This window comes from Toxorhynchites rutilus, chromosome 1 (genome assembly GCF_029784135.1).
Source record: "Toxorhynchites rutilus septentrionalis strain SRP chromosome 1, ASM2978413v1, whole genome shotgun sequence".
Classification (NCBI taxonomy): Eukaryota; Metazoa; Arthropoda; class Insecta; order Diptera; family Culicidae; genus Toxorhynchites; species Toxorhynchites rutilus.
Genome location: NC_073744.1, coordinates 90,838,409 through 90,859,897, shown reverse-complemented (window position 1 = coordinate 90,859,897; position 21,489 = coordinate 90,838,409). Strand labels below are relative to the sequence as shown.

Here is a 21,489-nt window from a genome sequence, read left to right as displayed (position 1 = left end):
CTGAAGAGTGGTTTTAGCAGGTTGGCCCACCTTAGGATATACTTCTAGGCGCCTTGGTACTGTATGTTGATTACGAGAACGTGACAACTATGCCGTGAAGCAGAATCCAACAACAGATTGTGTTTCATCTCGACTGCCATTGACGAATTTACGTTGAATTTACAACCAGATGGCGCAACGAGTAAAATGACGATGTTTTGTTTTTTTGGTATGAAATTCGTTCAAATTTTCTAGAAAAATCAGAATTTATCTTCAAATTACCCGGTTTCATGTATTCTTTCCACGCTGAAAAGGTTAGAAAATTATCATTTTACAATGTGCTATGTACATTACGAGGAATGGCTTGTTATAAGTATTGTAACTTTAATTTTTTTCAACTAAGTAAACGACGAATAAGGTGTTTTGCGCTAAAAATACTGCAAATCCTTCTCGTATCGGCCCCTACATAATCAATGATATCAGCCAATTTGCTATGAAATCGATTTCATCGCAATTTACCATAGTATCAATAACCGGTATGCATCATCAAACATAAAATTTTCGAAGATTATCTATGACTTTGGTCAAATCGCGTATTGCAACCATCGTAAATATACAAAAATCCAACTTTCTTACCATATACTGACGACATTCAATGGCTGAAATGAATCTAAATTGAAATAAAATGAATAATCACCATCGAATCTTGCTTTTCAGTGCGTAAAATAAACAAACACCCTCACTTTTGTGGTTCTGAGCTCTAATGTACATGTCGCATGAGTTGATTCAGCTTTGCGTAAATTCGTCAATTGACGAATCTAAGTAAGATTTACAACCAGATGGCGCAGCAATTAAAATGATGATTTGGTTTGAAATTCGTTTGAACTTTTTAGAAAAATCGGAATTTTTCTTCAAATATATCGGTTTGAAGTATTCTTTCTACGCTGAAAAGGTTAGAAAATCATAATTTTACATTGTTTCATTCATAACACATGAAGGATAGGTTGGTATAAGTGTTGTAATTTACACTCTCTTTCTAAGTAAACAATGGGCATCATGTGTTGCGCTTCAATTACTGCAGATCCTTCTCGTAGCGGCCCAACAGAATCCCCTACATAATCAAATATATCAACAAACTTAATGCGATATCGATTTCATCACCGTTATCCACAAAATCAGATTCTGAAAAATGCCCGGAATAACTATATAACCATGCATGACCTATATGCATTATCAAACGTAAAAATTTCGAATATTATCTATGACTTTGGTCAAATCGCGTGAAACCATTGTAAATATACAAAAATCTAACTTTCTTACCATTTACTGACGACATTTAGTGGTTAAAACTAATATAAATTGAAATAAATAAAAATAATCACGACCGAATCTCGTTTTTGAGCGTGTAGAAATACAAACATCATCACTTTTGTGGTTCTGGGATCTGATGTAGGTGTCGCATGAGCTGATGCAGCTTTGTGTAGATTCCTCAATTATTGATTTCAGTTTGTGTGCTGTTGCAGATATCAAACCATGATGTTTGATTTACGTACTTTCGTGTTCACAGTTACTTGTGTAGGACCAAGCAACATTTTCATACCCTCCTTTGATGCGCGACAAACTTTAGGCCTTGTTCTCACTGCAGCGGGGCATCAGCGTGGCTTGTGCGGGGCGTGTGATGCTTACGATTAATCGTGTGTGTTCTTACCGATATGTTCACACCAGGCTGACGTGTCGTGAGCGTGGTTTTGGCGCGTGGCTGGCGTGCAAAAGAAAACCTTCACGCCGGCGAAATTTGTACATCTCCGCTTCTCTCTTGCATATTATATAGTTTGTAGTAGTTTCGCGTTTTTTACGTATTTCACCGTCCGATTTTTGTCCCGAATATGTCCAACAATGTTGGAATATTTAAAAATAAACCAATTTCCATTCTTTCATTCAGAAACACACATTGACAATTTGTATAAAACACGCTGAAGTCACGCCGCTGGTACGGTGCAATGTGAGTGAATTAAAATATCGTTGCGAGAAGTGAACACGCCCCGCTCACGCCACGTTGACGCCCCGCTGCAGTGAGAACATGGGCTTATACTTATGACAGACATACAGCTGTACTTGCGTTGTACTTCGAAAATTGTATGTCTGTCACCATGTACAGCGCTAGAACCATGCAAGCAACTCGGTACAATCGAACATCATGTACACATGGTCGAATGCCATTTGCGTGCTCCTTCAGGCCTGTTTTGCCGTTTTCGCTTCCTGCACCAGGCTGTAGTTAACGGAATCTATGCTTAGAAAAATCGTAGCTAATGCACGGAGCGTGAGAGCATCTTCCGCTCGTGTTACTGCTCGTTAAATGGCAAAATATTTCACCGGTCCTATTGCTAATAGAAAAGTTCTTTCGATTACCTTATCGGGTTTCCTAAGGAGAACTCTCCGCGATTGAAGATCAATAGAAGATACGCGCGATAAATATCAGATTACAGGTTTTCCTTCTCAGGATTATGCCTGATGCGTGTTGTGGCACATAGGAGTTTTAGAATTTCTTTCCGTCGAGTGGTCGATAGTTCGTGTTTATATAATCACATCACTTACCTCAGTGAATCCTGATTCCACTAACTAATCCTTGCCATGATGATCGCTAGGGACACGCTATAGAAGTGACCCTCCTGGCCTTCGGGCGGCGAATCTCATACTAACGTTCTTTCCCTGTCCTCGATGACTGTGAGGACGTGGCCGGCGTCGTTATTGACTATTTAAAGTTCGAACCACCGACGCCTGTACAATGAGAATGGTTTGCAACTCCCAAGCGCGTTCAGTGTTTTCTTTGTGCAATTTCGCTGGGTCAGATCAATCATGGAGAGCCACTACGAAATGTACAGTCGACCCAAGCTCAAGCTCAAGCTTAAGCTGTATTTACGGCTAATCATTTGAGGCGGTTTCTCTGGAAAATCTGTTTAAAATCTCACCGATTGATAACATAAAGACGCAACCCTTGATCCCCCAACATCCATCTAGGTCTATCTTGCAAGAGATTTTCCTTTCAGCGCGATTGGCCCGCTTATTAGGCTACAGACGAGCTTCTCCTGGGCCAGGGCTAGGCTCTCGAATCCAAATTATTTCCAACTCTTGTTCAACCGAAAGATTTGTCATCATGAGATTTACGGGGTAAATGAAAAATTCGTAGTTGAATATGAAGGTTCGGCCGATGTTCTCACTTATCACTTTTTTTTGGCTCCAGACACAATTGGGAAACCAAACAGAACTACAATTAACTTGTGGGAGGCAAAATTAAGATTCTGGAGAAATCAGAGGAAGTAGCTATCGGTTGACGGGATGAGAAACTCTGATCGAAGAATGAAGTGACCGTGTGCTTTAAAGAGTATAAACTGGGAGTGACGGTGATGTTAGATATAACGGATACTCGTTTGTCCGTATATGTGACGTCAGTGGGGACAGTGAAAGAGGCTCGAAGCGGTAGCCAGATGTCCGGCCCGACCGACGCGCGCTATCACCATGCCAGGCTGACAGGTCTACTTGTTGGCTGCGTAGACCTTCGTCAACGAAGACCGTCGCTTTTGGTTCCGCTCTAGATGGCATTGAACGAGAGCGGGAAAACTTACAGCGACAGGTCTATGACGGTGCCAGCGCTGTGCTCCAATTCGAGATTGGCGATCACGTACTTCTTTTCTGTTCGCACGTGGTTTCACCACTGGAATCTCTTCGAGCCAAATGTCTGCAGGAGCATTTTGTGGTCGGTCTTCAGAGTGAATCGATGACCGAACAGCATTCTGTGAAACCGCGTCACGACGAACACCAGTGTCAAGCCCTCATTCCCGACATGACTGTAGTTACTTACGGCTGGTACAGGTACACGTGAAAGATGTCTTTGGTGGACTCGTCGGAGAACCTGTGGGCGACGCGGGATCCCAGCCCGACCGTCGACACGACGATTTCCATGTTAGGATTGTACTGCGTCGGATTTTTGTGGATTTTTCGATGCGTACGGTGAACCCTCCAGCAGGCGGATGAGGACCCGTTACAGGTTCCGAAGATATTCTTCCAGCGTTCAGCCGCCTCCCACGATATCATCTAGATAACTAGAGGTACACTTTAGACCAGCGAGCAGTCTGGTGTACTGATAAACTGGTTTTTATGCGTGTTGACTGTGAATAATGATTGGCTTGCTTCATCGACCATCGACCTGGAGGAAGGCATCTAGCAGGTCAATGTGGCGTATGTTCCGGCAGTTGACCATTTTCGTAAATATGTTTATGGGCAGAGGCAGCGGATAGCAGTTCGAATATAGCGCTGCGTTCAACACCGTCGAATATGCGGATCATCCCGTTAGGCTTACGCATAACGACTCTTGCTTGGTATCGCCCAGTCAACCTTCTAAATGATTTCGAGGCTTTTCAACCGGTGACGATACTCCTCTAAGACGTCCTCCATACAGTAGATCACCGGACATTTTGGTCGAAACACCATCTTAAGATTGTCATTTAGCACCTGTTTCACCATAGTTTTGTTGTACAAACCCATTTTTGTGGTGTGGTCAGTAGGGGAAAGGTAGGGGAAACGGGCCCGGCGGTTGCAGAACGCCCTGATTTTGTTGAAACGAGTTCCAGAGGCTCGCTGTTTTGGCCCAATCTACAATCTGCGGCAGCAGCGTAGTGAGGATAGACAGCCTTGGCCAACTATGAAAATGGCGCCCCAAAAATACTACTTTTTTCAAATTTTTCACTATAATTACACTGAGGTGCCTACTCTATCAAATTCCTTTTAAAAATCCTATTCAATTTGAGCAAGGAAAGTGTCATCCATATCTAGAAGATGGGACGATGAACGTGTTATTGCTTAAATAACTGTAAAACATAGCATAGCACGGAGGGGCGCCCAGGTATGCGCAGGTTGGGTAAAGGTGTAATATGATGTTGGGTAATTTTTCGAAAATCAAAGAGAGGTTATTGGTTTCATGTACGTAATGAAGCAACTACTCATGATGACTGTCTTTCTACTCAATTGAAAGATGAGATATTATTCGGGGATAAAAATTGCTATTGAAAATTCTTGGATTTTGGCGCCCCAAAGGCTCAGCGCCCCCGGCAAATGGCGGATTTGCCAGCCGCACACTACGCCACTGATCTGCGGGTTGTACTTTCGGACGAACTTTTAACGAATGATGCAAAATGATGGATATGTTCGAATCAGTGTCTAACTACAATCAGAAAGGGACGGAACAAAGCATTACCGAGGCGAAACTACCATCTTGGGTATCGCCACTCGTTGTCAGCAAAACAACAAAATAATTGAACTAGCAGAAGAGTCGCACGATGCAGGTATTGGAAGATACTACAAATAACACAATAAACAAACAAATAAATTAACAAACATTCATATTTATTTTTAATCACTAGTTTATATCACATTTGTTTGGTATTTTGACTAGATTTTAGTTCTCTAACAAGAACCAACATACACACATCATTTGCTTACAACGGTGTCAATCCAGGTGATGAATTCGCTAACCCTCGTGTAGATTCCAGGAAATCCGGGCTTCGCACAACCAATACCAGTTGAAACTATTCCAATCAACACATCGTCAGCAGTCACGAGTGGTCCCCCAGAATCTGCCCAACATGCATCCACTCCACCCGTCAGTTTTCCCGCACAAAGTTGCGTGTTCGAAATGGTCCTTGGTCGTTTTCCTTGGCGGTAGAAACCTTCGCAGTCATTATTCCGGAACACATCGACTGTAGCTCGTTGCAGTATATCTGGTTTTATACCAATCTTCTGGCTTTCGTGGTTCCAACCCCATCCAGAAACAATAGCTGATAAGCCTTCAATATTGTCTGAATTACCGTCTTTGCTCGCCAAACAAATTGGTCGTATGTACTGATTGAATTGAATAAGTTTTGATGATTCTAGCAAAGCTATATCATTGTACGGTTGGTTACAAGAATACTCTGGATGGGAAACTATAGTCTTAATAGATATTTCATATGCCGCAGCCAATGCATTGCCTGTTCTTTCAATCTGGTTTTTTGAGAACTCAGATCTTTTGTGGAGACCAACTATTGCCTTAATGAGACTGGGACTGACTGGTTTGTTGAGGCCGCTATGAAATAAAATAAAATATACAAACAATCAATGTGTTTACTTTTTCAAATAAGTATAATTGATGTACTGTCCTGATTTTCAAATTATAGTACAAAAAAACAGTAATTGTTCACATTTATTCACTGCTTCAAAAATGTGAATATATCGAGCGCGATGACAAACAATATTTTCTTAAAGAATTTTAATTGTTTTATGGTTTTTTTCTTATGTGTTACAAAATGTGACTACTTTCTAATAGTGGAGAAGGGGGCTCCCGTGGCCGAGTGGATACCGTCACACATTTTCATTTCGGGTTCGATTCCCGTTCTGGTCATGGGATTTTTCGTCAAAGAAATTTCTTCCGACTTGCACTGTGATCACGTGCAAGTCGGAAGAAATCAATCTCCACTAAGTATTTTTTGGCATGTGGGCGTTTTTGGGTACAAGAAATGTTTTTGGGTGGTCCATAAAAATATTACACATATTTCAACCAATCATATTCCAACCAAACATGACGGTTAAACATTTTCGGAAAACTGTGAAAATTTGAAAAATTCGGAAAATTGAATTACCATATGTTCTACAATTGAGGGACTTAGAATGAAAGGGATGTGAGCAGTGTTTGGATTTCGATCAAAATCGAATGATACACAATGTGTCATGCAAGTAAACTCTCACGAACATATAACCAAATATGAGAGGATCATTCAGATACTTGTATGAATGTCAGTAATCACTTGTGTAATATTTAGTGATTAAACTGAGAGAGGAAAGAAGACTGTTGATTGCATATCCGATCTGTATCAAACATCGCATACCATTTTCGAAGCCTGCATACAAGTTTGAACCGCATATATCGTCCCGCTCTACTATAGCGAAACTTACTGCACAGGCAAGCGCAAAGCAATAAATGATACAAGAAAAATTACGTCATCATTCGGTCACCATTTGCGGAGAGCAACAAATAGGGAAAGAGAGCGGTGTTGCTAGTAAAACTATGCGGTCTATATGAATATACACATTTCAAGGGATAGAGGCGTTAAAAATAGAAAATATAATCTGACTACCCTTCCCTTAGCCTCTATCGAGCTAAATAATCATATAGTTTGCACTCTCTGAGACTTAAAAATCAGGATCTGCTACATTAGCTGAATATGAATCTTTCGCTTTGCGTTGTCCGTACGATCCTGCTGTTTCATGATGCATGGAGAGGTCGGTATGCATATGTTAGATGCAAAGAAGAAAATAAGATTTCTGCACCGAAAGCATATATGATAGCTTTGCTTGCATGCTGGTGTGCAATGAAGTGCGAGCCGATGCAGAGTTGTCTCGTTCTCTTTTGTGTCGTGATTTGCAGCACATAACAACAATAGAATACCGCTGGAGAAAAGTTTCCTGAAAGATCATATTTGAACGAACGAAAGCGATTTTTTCAATGAGTGGATCATTTGGCAAACACTGGATGTGAGTGATTTGATCGATTTCTCTACATCAACTCTCTCATTTGGTCATAACTTAGCTGCAAATATTGAGTTGAGGAAAAAGAAATGTCGTATTTCTGATCGAAATTTGATGCTTTATTTAACATACTTAAGGTTATCCATTTTAAGTCAAATATGCGCCATTTTGTTCGCAAACTTGTTGCCATTGTTTTCGCAAGCCTCTTTTGAGGCCAACTTAGTATCACCAAGAGCGTTTTGCATGGACCGGAAGAGATGATAATCACTTGGAGCCAGGTCCGGACTATACGGTGGGTGCAATAGGACATCCCATCCGAGCTCCCGTAGCTTCTGGCGGGTCATCAAAGATGTGTGAGGCCGAGCGTTGTCCTGGTGGAAAACAACACCATTCCTATTGATCATTTCTGGCCGCTTCTGGTCAATTGCCTGCTTCAAACGGTCAAGCTGCTCACAGTAGAGAACCGAGTTGAGGGTCTGGTCATAGTTGAGCAGCTCATAGTGGATGATTCCCTTCCAATCCCACCAAACACACAGCAAAACCTTCCTGGCCGTCAATCCGGGCTTGGCGATGGTTTGGGCCGGCTCACCGCGCTTCGACCGAGACTTTTTTCGCTTTAGGTTGTGGTACGTGATTCACTTTTCATCACCAGTCACAATCTTCTTCCGTTTCAGCAGTGGCGTCTCAGGCGTTGATTCGGTCTAAAAGATTTTTTGCGTCAACTCGTGTGACACCCATACATCCAGCTTTTTTTTGGAATCCAATCTTCTGCAAATGGTTCCAAACGGTTTTATGGTCTATACCCAGTTCCTGGCCAATCGAGCGAGTGCTCACATGCCGGTCTACTTGGATGATTTCAACGATTTTATCGGTTTCCACGACGATTGGCCTACCAGTACGGGGTGTATCTTCGACAGCCACTACACCAAAACGAAATCGATCAAACCAACGCTATGCTGTGCGAATCGTTACAGTATCGGGTCCATAAACTACACGAATTTTTTCGGCCGCCTTCGTTGCAGTTTTACCTCGCAGGTAGTAAAAACGTAAAATATGGCGAATTTCTTGCTTAGTGGACTCCATCTTTGACGCGCTATAACTTGAGACTGAGGACAATCACAACACTGTCAAAACGACACGTGTAGCACAGATTGTCGTCTTTAAATAGCCGTATAGTATGACCCGATGCGATAAGTACAGCACAAGATATGTTTAAGTGTTGCCATATATTGACAATATACGACATTTCTTTTTCCCCAACCCAATATATTCCCAGCTGTATTTGACAATGTGGAAGATAAATCAGAACCTCATCTATCGGATTCTATAGCAAACTTAAATTGGAACGTTTTTGCAGTTGTCGATGTCACTTACACCCCTTGCATTCTAAGCCCCTTTTATGAAAAAAAGCGTTATGTGAATATGTACTTATGCATGTAAACGAGTCATTATATACTTTTTTACAAATAATTTTATATGAAAACCAAACTTCGTTGTGTAACGAAGCAATAATAGATGGTAGGTCAGTATAAGCGGATTCGTAATAAACGGATTCCATTGTATATAACTAAAAATTCGAAGGGTTGTATCCAAGACACGACCGCTTAGGACGTAGGACTACGCAATCTTTTTTTTTAATTTGTTGGTTTATCATTTCGGATATTATTTACATATTGAATACGTCGAAATCTCACAAATAACTCTCTAGTACAAAGTGCCGAGGACCCTGAAAAGGTTTAATGGCTTGCGTGGTTTAGTAGAATCATTTCGAGAGGCAACGATTCTTTCTTTCCTTTGCAAGAACAATACACTAATTGGTAATATGTATACCATATATATATATACCAATAATAAAGTAAGGGGTATGATAACTGGTAACTGCTACTTGCCTAATTATTTGCTAGCTTTTAGTACATTGTTATGTTTAATCACAATGAAACAGTTTAACTTAAAAAGTTATTTTTACTTATTTTTTTTATAAATAACTGTGTTCTACTAGTCAAGCCCTTTCGTTACCGATATTTTTGGGGTTTTGAGAAAATATATGATCCGCCATTTTGTAGTGGCATCCATCTTGGATTTGCATTTTTCTTAAAAAAAACTGTGTTCTACTAGTCATTTGCCCTTTCATTTGATACCCATATTGATGGAGTTCTGAGAAAATATGTGATCCACCATTTTGTAGCGGCCGTCATCTTGGATTTTTAAGATCATGAAATACGCAGTTTTATAGTGACTGCAGATATAAAGGTGTGTTCCAAATTTCAGATCAATCGGTCAACAGGAAGAAGGTCAAATTTCTATTAATATGAGGCGCTACAGACAAACACGTTACAAGCATACAAAAATGTTACAGGACAAGCTTAATAAAACCGTTTAAAAAGGAAAAATCGCGAGAATGATTGTTCATGCAAAATCTTTTCTCGGCTCTAGGATCTAGGAGCTTGTTGCATCAGAACAGAGCCGATGCGCACGAGAGCAAATACGATTGGTGAAATATTCGCTAGCGTTCACAGCTTCGAGGGGAAACATAAAACCCAAAACGAGCAGAATAAGCGACCTTTGTTGTTTCGGGCACAGAAAGATTCTAGGAATTTTCCTCAGAGGAGAAGCAATACTTATACGCTAGCCTTCGTTTTTCATATTCTAGCGGCTGCATAAGTTGCCCGTTATTGACAGCTCTGTTCGGGAAAGCACACAAATGGACAGAACAAATATATGGGGAAATAGGAATGCTTTCAACTTTCATCAATTTAAACCATATACAGACTATGGGATTGTAATGTATAGCATATCAAACAAACCTTAGAAAATCTCCGATACGATTGGTCTGCAAATTGTTAAAATCCGTTCGCAGCAAAAATAGTTATTAACGTTAACTTTAATTCATAAAAACGTGACCTGTTTTCTGATTTGGCACACTTAATGTAAGACGTAGTCCTACGTCAAAACGAATCGCTAAATGTGATGGTAAGCGCAAAACTCGAGGAATGAGTCGTCCGATTTGATATGTTATTATATTTTCTTGATCATACATGTATTCCATGTAACGGAGAAAAAATATTTGCAAGTGATTGAAGAAAATGAATTGAATTGAAATGAATCGAAAGTAGTTTGATACTATAATGACGAATTTTGGTAGAAGAATTAAGAAATTTATTTTAAGAGGAAATTGTGAAGGGTCAATTAGAAGATCAATCAATGAACAGTTATACGATAGGACCCATGATTGTAAGTAAGAAAACGTGAATGTTTGAATATAGGGCCCTATTCCAGAAAACGAGACGAGCAATTCGTCTCGTCTCGTCTCGGCTTCAGTCACTGTCGATACGAGCAATGTATCCTATTCGAGTTCATTGAAATGTTTTATTTGGTAGACTGGTGAGACTTTCACTTTTTCTCGATATGATCAGTGATGTCAGATGTGAGGACATGTTTCTATTTTGGAAGAAAACGGAAAAGCAAGGAACATTTTTAAATTTGATCAATCGATACTCTTTTCTCAGTGCCAAAATACTAAAATCATAACAAAATGGAATATGTTTCATATGTCTTTTGGTTTAATCGATATTTTTGCTACAAGCATATGGTTTCATCACTCAGACGTTTTGTTATTATGGATTTATTGGGGTCAATGTTTGTTCACCTAATCAACGATTTATCAAGAAAAGTTTTGAATATAGATGCATGTTGTTAGCAATACTTAAGGTACGACGAATGAAACGCATTAATGTAAAATGTAAATCAGTAGAACAAACATTGGATTATCGAAAATGCACAAAATTGAATTTTGAATTATTTATTTTCGTCCAATATGATATGAAGAAACTTTCTGTGCCGTGTTAATATTCAAAGATTCAACAAGGTGAACAAGGTGCTTAGATTCAACAAGGTGAACAAACACATCAAACAAACTAGACGACTCGCCAAACGGTCGTCGAACCAGACGAGCTACCCGTCTGTTTTTAGTCGAGCTCGGCTTCTGGAATATGAAAACAAACAAGACGAGCGCTCGTCTGCTCGTCTCGTCTTTTGATATAGGGTCCATAATATTCTCCCGAAAAGTTCGATAAAAAGGCAATGGTTTGCCAAAACGTTTGTGAGTGTTGTATGCTTTTCTAGCTGTTCGTAACCACAATAGCGCTATTCCGCAGCAGAGTTTACTCTTAATTTATGTTTATACCGTTCATTTTGAATCGTGCTTAGACATAATGAAACACCTTATATATTTACGTCTTTTACGAGTGAACCGATTAATGCTAGAAGCTTGACAGTGGGCCTGTTCGTGGATGCAACTTCCCCCGTCTAGTTAAACAACATGAAACCCGCACTTCATCTGTTGTGTCCCAACTAACCACGGTGATTGATGGAAAGACTGCGGGTGTTGTATTATGCATACACCGCATTCGCTAGCGCAGAAATTGTCATGCTGATTATGTTCAGCTTCTGAATAACATTATGATGAGATTTTATAATAACGTCACTCAAAGTTTCAGATCCATAACTACCAACATCATACTTACCTACACATACAGTGGCCGGCTGTTAGAAGCCACCGCTCGTTCAATATGGTGGCACCACAAAAGTGGCCTCCCCGCTTCATGAGGCTGACGATGTAAGGTGTTTGACCACGAACAGACTCTCGTCCACCCACGATTCTTTGTTGTCTGTTTCTGCCAGAGCATGGAGTCGAGGAAACTAGAGAGGTTTTGGATCAATAAATACATTTAAGAATATCGAGTTTAATAAGTTGAACATCAGTATTTTAATCGATATGAATGTTTCGTGATCTGCGATGACAAAAAAATTGGTTCACAGAAAGCTCAGAACAAGCATTTTATCAGTAGTTGATTGACTCCGAATGCCCGCATGAAATTATAATGTATAAGCTTCTCCGGTTTTGGATCATACATACATTACATTTTCGATCAGCGACTATATGCATGCAATTTTTGCCTACTGACGATGCGTTATGTATGAATATGTGTAAGATAGTTGATTAACATTGTACCGCTATACGTTTCATACTATGTTTCTTATGTAAATTCAAGCTCAGCAGTTACCAAACAGATTGACCGCTTATTAAATGCAGTTGTGCAATCCAAATTATCACTTACAACAGTTATGTATTCAAAATGCTGATCTACAGCATAAAAAGCTATAATCTAAACACAGGGATTCGCCTTTAATTCGATATCTAGCTAATAATGCGACACGAATAATTGGATATTTTCGCCTTCGCCTTTGTGCAAGTTACTACAGCACGATAAATTTTTTATGTCTAATTACTGAGGTGTGCTTCGGTATGTCGAATGAGAGGCAGCTTTCTGTATAAAATTGAGCCGGATTGCACTAGAGATGCTACAGATGTGAAGGTAGAACTATGCCTGGTGCTTGTCGTTATAGAATTTCATCGAGCATTGTACGGGAATCACTTTGGCGTAATTCTATTTTGCCGTGAAAAAAGAGGCTGGGTTGACTTCAGATAAAAATTTGGATTTGAGATACCTTATGTGTTCTGGTTCGTTTTCACTCTCGTTTTTAACCGCATATGTTACCAAGAAAATTTATTGATAGACAGGGACGACTCCAGGCATGATTATACCTTGTGATCGTCACTCATGCAAAATGTCATGAGAGATGAACGGACGGGAAGTAGTAACAGCTGTTTGAACGACCAAGAACAGGGTCATTCCTAAATTCTTCATTCAGATGTTACAATTTAAATGGGACGGACATTTAAATCCAGAAGACTGATATCAACAAAGGAATGGAATGGCTCTGCAAAAGGAATGAATTACAAGATGGTCTTAAAAATTTACCGGCTCTAGAGAGAACAGCATGTTGAAGGAGGCAAGATATGGAGTGCACCCCATGACTGCGTTTACTGAGCGCGAGCCGACGTTGGAGAGCGCTGGAGTGTCTCTCACGATTACAGCGACGGTTTCCAACTCCGTTTTGTTGACGTTCTACTTAGCTAATCTTTTACCATTGTTTCATCCTTTACGACCGTGTATGACGTGCTGAAACGTGTCTCAAAGGACGCACGGCATTACTAGTGCACTTCTCAACTAATCCTCCATAGTGCTTTCATCCAGATTCCATTCGGATCAACCGCAGTCCGCGTCTCCACAGTGCTTCAACGCTTGGTTAGAACTCTAGATACCGGTATTGGAAGTGTACACGGGCGTAGATTGGATCAACAACATTCCTTGTAGAACCCATTCCGAAACCTTTTTAGAACGGACTGCTCTGTAGTTCTGAAACAAGTTTCGTTCAAAGTTCCACTATGACGTTTCTGAAATTCTATGTTTCTGTCACCTCCACATCTCTGGACAGACTATGGCTATAAAATTTGATGTCTACGAACAACGATGTCTACGAACGTTTATTAACGTAAGTGGTAATTTTAATTTTTATGTCCAATATCTCGATTTAGTTAGATCGAAGACGCTGATAAATAAATAATAGGTATCGCATCCCTTCAACCGACTATCATAATTGATGAAACACTGATTAGGGACTACGAACCAAAGATGAAGTCCGAATCACACGGATATAACAGCTTTCAATGGAAAATTGCTTAACTTCAACTTTTGTAGGCCCAGAAACACTGACATACGTCGTTTATATTGCTCGCTTAACAAAAAACTTCTGCGTTTATATAATAGTAATGAAGGTCCCGTCTCATTTCTTCAGTTGGTTGATTGTCTACTTGTTAATTAATTAATACATAACCAGCTCTACAAACAAAAGCGAGCTTTAATTTACAGGTATGTTCCTTCAGACATGCTTGTAAGAAGTAAACAGCGATTTTTTCAGTTCAGCCAAATCACAAAAAGAAACGTTTGCTGTCCCGTCAAGTCGTCCCATAGCATCTTCTGAGTTCACTGTAAACTGATTGCCAAATTTGTCAGATTACTGTTCTCATCTCCAGTTTAATCAATCATTTGACCCGCTGAATGGATTTCAGGTTGTAACCTATCCGTTCATTCTGACGGGAGATTTCTGCTTGATCCTTCAGAAATCGCTAATGGGCCTTCTTTACCCTACAACACTCGTTCTCTCGATCTGCGCTGCCTCGATCATAGCTACGCTCCTTTTTATCGAAACTTACATATCTAATTCCACAATAAGAACAAACTTTCTACCTTCTATTTTCTTTTTTTTTTTTTTGAGACGAAGGTGGCAGTTCATTCTTGCATACACATACGCATGCACAATTCGTTAAACAATTTCGTCAATTACAATTTCTACACTTAAATTACATTTTTGACATGTGACTCTCTACTTAAGAAGTTTTGTGTTCGTGCTTCGACTGCATTTCTGGTACACTCATACCTCGCTATACGGCCGCTCTTTATACGGCTTTTCGTTGAACAGAATATCACTTCCTCCTTCAATTCGATCACACAAACATCGAGGCAGCAATCCATTTATGATTTTGAAAACGAACACCATGGTCAAATATTCAACTCTTTGCTTCACAGATAGCCATTGAAGCGAATTTAGCATGAGAGGTGAGGGAGTGAATCTATTAAAACGCAAAATTAAATTTGTGTTTCTTAGGAAGAAAAAAAAATGGATGAACAGAAGGCTGTGTGTGGCGATTATCGATTATATTATCGATTTATATGATTGAAGTTTTTACTTTACGATCGTTCAAAACGAGTCGATGCATTTACTTTACGATTTCTGAAGCCTCTTTTGGCCTTCCAGAGCGAGGTGCATTTGCGGTGCTTGTACGGCCCATTTTAAATTCACTAAACAACCGATAAATTGTTGTTCACAAAGGAGCAGAAGTGGAGTAACATTTCGTCAACTACTACATTGATTGTTCAGGACGTTTTCTCATCAAAAAACAATGTTTGATGTAAAAACGATATTCCTCTTTTTCCATTTTCTATACGAACGCTCAGGTGGTGACACTTAAACAACTGTAGTTTGTGGACAAATAAACGAAATGTCATGAAATTTCACAAAAAATAAGCTAGTGACAGATGACCCTCTTGAAATAAATCTTGTCCATTTTTATTGGCCTCATCGGTTGAACAATCCCGGGACTTCTCTGCCTATGTAGTAGCTTCCAAACCATTTGAATGGGGAACCATCTAAACCAAAGCGGTTTCACAGGAATGCGATTCCCGATATTCCGATTGCTCTGGTGCTAGTACTGAGTTATTCAAATAATTCTCCAGCTGGCCTTTCACGATTAATTCTAGCAGTTTTTCTGTTGTGTGCAACATATTGATCGGACGAAATTTTGTCTGTAGTTTTACGCTTGGAATTGACATCCAATCTGAGATATTTTCGGGTGATTGGGAGTCATCTCATGTTCCGGAAACGTGTGATTTGTTTGTAGTTTTACGCTTGGAAAATTCCAGAAATTCCTTGGATTCCACAAGTTTGTTTGCACACGGAGTACGTATGATTTGTAGAGAGTAGCTTCAGTGTTTGCCCCCGTATGATTTGTAGAGAGTAGCTTCAGTGTTTGCCCCAGATGCAGCCACCTGATCTGAAGCCGAGAGTGCTGCTGCTAACGTTCCGGAGTATCCAATAGACTTGCGGCCATTCGTTGTTACTCCACAGATGGTAGAGTAGTGGGTAAAAACTCTTGAGGATTCCGTCGACTACATAGCTTGCGTAACCAGTTCATCTGTTACCCACTTACTTAATCATCAAAAGGCCCCGGTGGCCTGTGCTGTACACAAAAATCGTCTCCATTCACCTCGGTCCATGGCTGTCTGTCGCCCGCCATGCAGTCTGCATAGAATCCGTAAGTCGGCTTCCACTTGATCGTACCATCTTGCCCGCTGCGCACATCTTCTCAACGTTCCTATCGGGTCGGTGTCAAGGACCATAGTAGTGTCTTTCGGTGTCCAAAAAAGCACGATTTCCTGCCATAATGAGTCTTTGTATGTCCCTGCTGGTGTCATTATCGGCGGTCACCAGTAAGCCCAAGTTCGACCCTACTGGCCTCAGTTTTCAGTCCGATGTAAGTCTCCTTCATCGTCTCAAAGTTTCGTGTCACAATGTCAATGTCGTCTGCGAAACCGTAAAGCTGGACTGACTTCCGGAAAATTGTATCACTCGTGTCTATCCCTGCTCTTCTGATCATACATTTTAAAGCGATATTCAACAGCAAGCAGAAAAGCCCATCACCTTGCCGCAGCCCCCTCCGAGATTCGAAGGGACTCGAGGATCACCGATACTCGAACAATTGTTGCCTTGATTAATCGTATCAGTTTATCCGGAAAACCGTGGCGTGCATAATTTGCCATAGCTTGTCACGATCGATTGTATCATAAGCTGATTTGAAGTCGATGAAAAGGCGATGTGTGGCTACGTTTAGCTCGCGACATTTCTGCAGAACCTGTCATATCGCGAAAATCTGGTCCGTGGTGATTCCAGCACCCATAAATCCCGCTTGATATTGTCACACGAACTAGGCGGCGGTAAAGTATCTGAGAGAATACTTTGTAGGCGACGCTTAACAGCGTGATCGCACGTTAATTGTAGCAATCCAGCTTGTCGCCCTTTTTGTATATTGTACACAAGATCCCTTCCATCCACTCCTTCGGTAAGTGCTCATCCTTCCAAATCTTGACGGTTACCCAGTGCAGTGCTCTAACTAGTGCTTCACCACCGTATTTTAGTGGCTCACTCGGTAAATTGTCAATACCAGCCGCTTTATTGTTTTCCAACCGTTCAATCTCTTCCTATACTTCTTGGAGATCAGGGGCCGGAAAACGGTCATCGACTGCACGTCCTCCTAAATCTATCGTCGTACCACTTCCACTCACTACTGCATCGCAGTTAAGATGTTCGTCGTAATGTTGCTTTCACCTTTCAACTACCTCACATTCGTTAGTGAGAAGATTACCCTCTAAATCTCGACACATATCGGCTTGTGGCACATAGCCTTTGCGCGAGCGGTTAAGCTTCCGTGTGTCGTTTGCGTGGTACAGGTGTTTCATCCCTTCGTGATCCCTGTCTTCCTGTTGTCATTCCTCCGATTCGGGGCTAGGCCGTCGTATCTAGCACCGCCATGGCAGTGCAACCTATGGCTGTACGAATCTTCAAGAGTAGCTCCACCTAGCTGCTCTTCCGTTGGTAGCGCTGCTTCCAGCCGCTGCGAGTTTATAATGGCAACAGCGTTGTTCCGTAGTTGCTCAGTGTTGAGTTGCGGCATTCGACTTCGTCTTGTGTTATACACTGTTGAGAGTTTTGAGCGCATGCATACTGCAACTAGGTAGTGGTCCGAGTCTATATTCGCACTGCGATACGTACGAACATTGGTGATGTCGGAGAAGAATTTTCCGTCGATTAGTACGTGGTCGATTTGATTTTCTGTATGTTGGTCAAGTGATCTCTAAGTAGCTTTATGAACATCCTTGCGGGGGAAGAAAGTACTTCGAACTACCAAACCACGAGAGGCTGCAAATTCTACACTTCGTTGGCCGTTATTATTTGATACGGCATGCAGGCTGTTCGGCCAATCACCGGTCTATACATTGTCTCTCGCCCTACTTGAACATTCATGTCTCCGATGACAATTTTCACGTCCCTCTGTGGGTAGCTGTCATACACTTGCTCCAGCTGCGCGTAGAACGATTCTTTGCCGTCGTCGGGTCTCCCTTCGTGTGCGAAATGCACGTTGATGGTACTGTAGTTGAAGAAACGGCCCTTGATCCTCAATCTACCGCTAAACTAATCGTCAGTTTGGATTCACATCGAGAATCTCTAGGAAATTGCAGTACTGTTTTCTTGTTCGGCTGATTCTCGCAACTGCCTCTGTAGTATGGATCCCTTATCAGCACATTCAAAAATGCTTTATTCGTAGAACGCTCAGACATCTGCCTTGGAGTGATCCCCGGAACCAGCCGCCATATGATGTCGCTTGCTGAATCTGGAGATACACTTGAGAGGCGAAGGCAATTCAACGGTCTACTTTCATTGCCAAGCTTCTTTGTGGTGACATTGATGAGCCTTACTTGCTCGGAATGGTGCATTTTCGTTCTCCCAGCAGAATTTTACGATCCTCGTATTTGCTGCAACCGCTTCCACATCAATCATCGTTTTGGCAACATGAGCCGATCTCGGGAATGATCTGTACGTTTTCGTCAGTAGAGCAGTTTTTTTTTTTTGTTTTCGGAGAACCATCACTACACTTCAAAAACAGGATTGTGAACTCCGATGTTTAATGTTGTGTTTCAATGTTTTATTTTTAGGTTTAAATCCATTAAAACAATGGCAGATGAGTTCATATTCAAACAATAAACAATGAACAATAATAATGTCAATCGATAGTACTATTAGTTCTACGAAACTTTTCTGTAAGATCTATCCCTAGTTTGTTTCATTTGCACTAAGTCAAGAGAATGCCAAAAGTTCGTGTTTACAGTTTCGACCTACTTATGTTTAACTATTTCCTAGTAGGGTAACACGGGGTGATTTGGTCATATGGGGTGCTTTGGACCACCCGTTTATCTCAAAATTTACGGCTCAACTTGGATTTTTTATAATGTCATTTCCTTCTATTGTTGAACCGTATGTACCTAAAGTAAAAAAACTTTGGTAAAACTTCACAAGTAGAGGGAAACGGTAGCATGAACACAGCAAGCACTTTGATCGTTAAAAAATGTGAGTTTTCCGATCGTGGTTTTAAGGTTTTTCCCGCTAATTAAACAAACTTTTCGTGGTTTGTGCAAGTTCTGTTCGCCTACAGAAGAGGAACAATTTGATGTAGCGAAACTGTAAGTTTGATAACAATAAATGAAATTAATTGCATTTTAATTTTTGCATGTTGTGTGGGGTGACAAGGACACGTTTCTGTGGGGTGAATTGGTCCTACAGGTTTGATACTTTCCTTTGGTCTAATTGATTCCAGATGCCGCTGAATTACAAAAAGAGGATGGACAGACAACGTTGGAAGAAGGAGGAGCTTGAAAGAGCAACGTAGGCCATCGAGAACGGATTTTCTTTGACCAAGCATCAAAAGTGTTTGAAAATGCTCGACCAACAGTGAAAAGATTCATGCAGAATCCGAGATGGTGTCAATCCAACTTTTCTGGTCTTGAATCTGGCCAAGACACCTGGTATCGCTCCCAAAACATCGTTACTGATTGTAACATTATCCCAAAATACTTTACATAAACATAAGTATGTTTTTTTCGATGAAACACACACTGGACCAAATCACCCCACAGACGGTCCATATCACCCCGCAAATTTTAATGTCCAAAAATCATCTCTTTTATTTTATGATATATTTGGTAGATTGAAGCTTTATATAATGATTAAACATTATTTATTGAGAGAAAACAATGTGACATTTTTTATTTAGACCGTATTGGTTTGGAAATATTAGGCGATTTGCTTAGGTTGTCCAAATTCCCCCCTTTTCCCCTACATGCTCGCAGAGAATCTGTAAGAAAAGATGCCCTGGTTTCTAAATCACCCGATACCGGATAAGAATCCAAGCTCCAAGCAAATTCCGTGAAGATTTTATAGTTGCCGTTATACTAATTAGTAAGAGGTTAGTAAAAAAATTAAATGTTTAGTTGAAATGCATATTTAAGATTATGATGAATGGTGTTCCTAGAATGGGTTACAAATAAGTTAGTACAAACTTAGTATCCGTTATTATCGAACCAGTTGATACGCTTACAGCTGACTTGACTGTATGTTATTTTGAAGAACAACATGGACACAGCGGCGAGCCATACTCTCGATCTGTAATTTTTTAACATTTCCTACACTTTACACAAATTGCTCTGGTAAGTAACAATTTACAAGTCACGTCCTAATCGAATAATCTGTACGGAAAACCGGCACGAAATGACTCCCAAAGGCAGAACGCCAAGCACTATTATATTACCCGAGAAGGTCGTTCTGTTCGGAAGAAATTCAGACATGTGTTATATTATCATTAAGTATTCTTGCATGCATCCATCACCAGCTTCCTTCCTGTGGGGGTGTGAACAGATGTTCGAAGTGACAATTAGCTTACTCCCTCCCCGATTACCGATATATGCGCTACAATCGAAGAGAGTATTGCTATCCAAGCTCCTAGTCATAATCATCATCGTAACCGGCATCATTGTCATTAGTTGGAGTGTTATTCCATCTCGGTGTACTATTGTTTATAAACAAATAAATGATGGTTCTTTATCCGATAGATATGCGGCAACGACACGAGTACACGTGAATCCATTATTATCCGGTATTTATTCATCTTGCATACATTATTTCGTATTGTTTTGGTCGTTCTGTTTGCCGTTGGAACACCCATATGTTCTAGCAGAATTAGCCTGCATCCACTTATCAATCGCGAGGGGAAATAATGGGTGTGTTTGAAGACGGAACGAAATTCTACTATATACCATTCATCGTTGCACGGTTACGGTTGGTAGTTTAACTGTAGTGTCGTGAAACTTTTCTTTCTACTGAGTTTTTTTTTACTTCATGATTGATTATTCATTATTTTTTGTCTGACTGTTAGAACGGATGTTATATGAAAATTATGCTGCGATATGAAATATATAATGTTAAAGTTCACTCGCATGTATAGATTTAGTGAAATCTTACAAACAAGCTCAAGAAAAGTAAATTATGAAAAACAAACTCATCGCGAGGACTTGCCGAATGATTAGGTAATATACAAGGTAGATATAGCCGTCGGAAAAATACGCGTGATTGTACTTCTATTCATTTTAATTCCCGGTATGCGGTGCACATATCTCAAGTTTAAGGGCGACGCTGTGCTGAAAGAGATAAGGTGACCCACGTCTGAAAGTCAATAAGCACTTCCCATAGACGGAAGGTGAGCAATGTCAGTAGATGCCAGCTAAATTAACTATAGTTTGCACAGTTTAATGAACTTCATACGGGCAAGCCTTTATCACGAAACGACACGCATATCTTTGGTAGCTTGATTCGTTCTCTGTGTAT

At 40.5% G+C, this 21,489-nt stretch overlaps 1 protein-coding gene across 6 annotated transcripts in view; it reads right to left on the bottom strand.

Moving 5' to 3' along the window:
- Positions 1–5,392: 5,392 nt before the first annotated feature.
- The window catches only part of LOC129765144 (synaptosomal-associated protein 25), a 172,007-nt gene continuing 155,910 nt past the window's right edge, over positions 5,393–21,489 (bottom strand). For 3 of the 6 annotated variants that reach the window (XM_055765053.1, XM_055765043.1, XM_055765062.1), the window contains exons 2-3: positions 12,060–12,234; positions 5,393–6,097 (exon numbers count right to left, since the gene is read on the bottom strand). In XM_055765053.1, the coding sequence (XP_055621028.1) occupies positions 5,464–6,097; positions 12,060–12,139 (714 nt within the window). In that variant the 5' untranslated portion in view covers positions 12,140–12,234 and the 3' untranslated portion in view covers positions 5,393–5,463. Of the gene's footprint in view, positions 6,098–12,059; positions 12,235–20,206; positions 21,481–21,489 lie in introns of those variants that run through there. The other 3 variants (XR_008741395.1, XR_008741396.1, XM_055765036.1) reach the window with 2 other exon arrangements.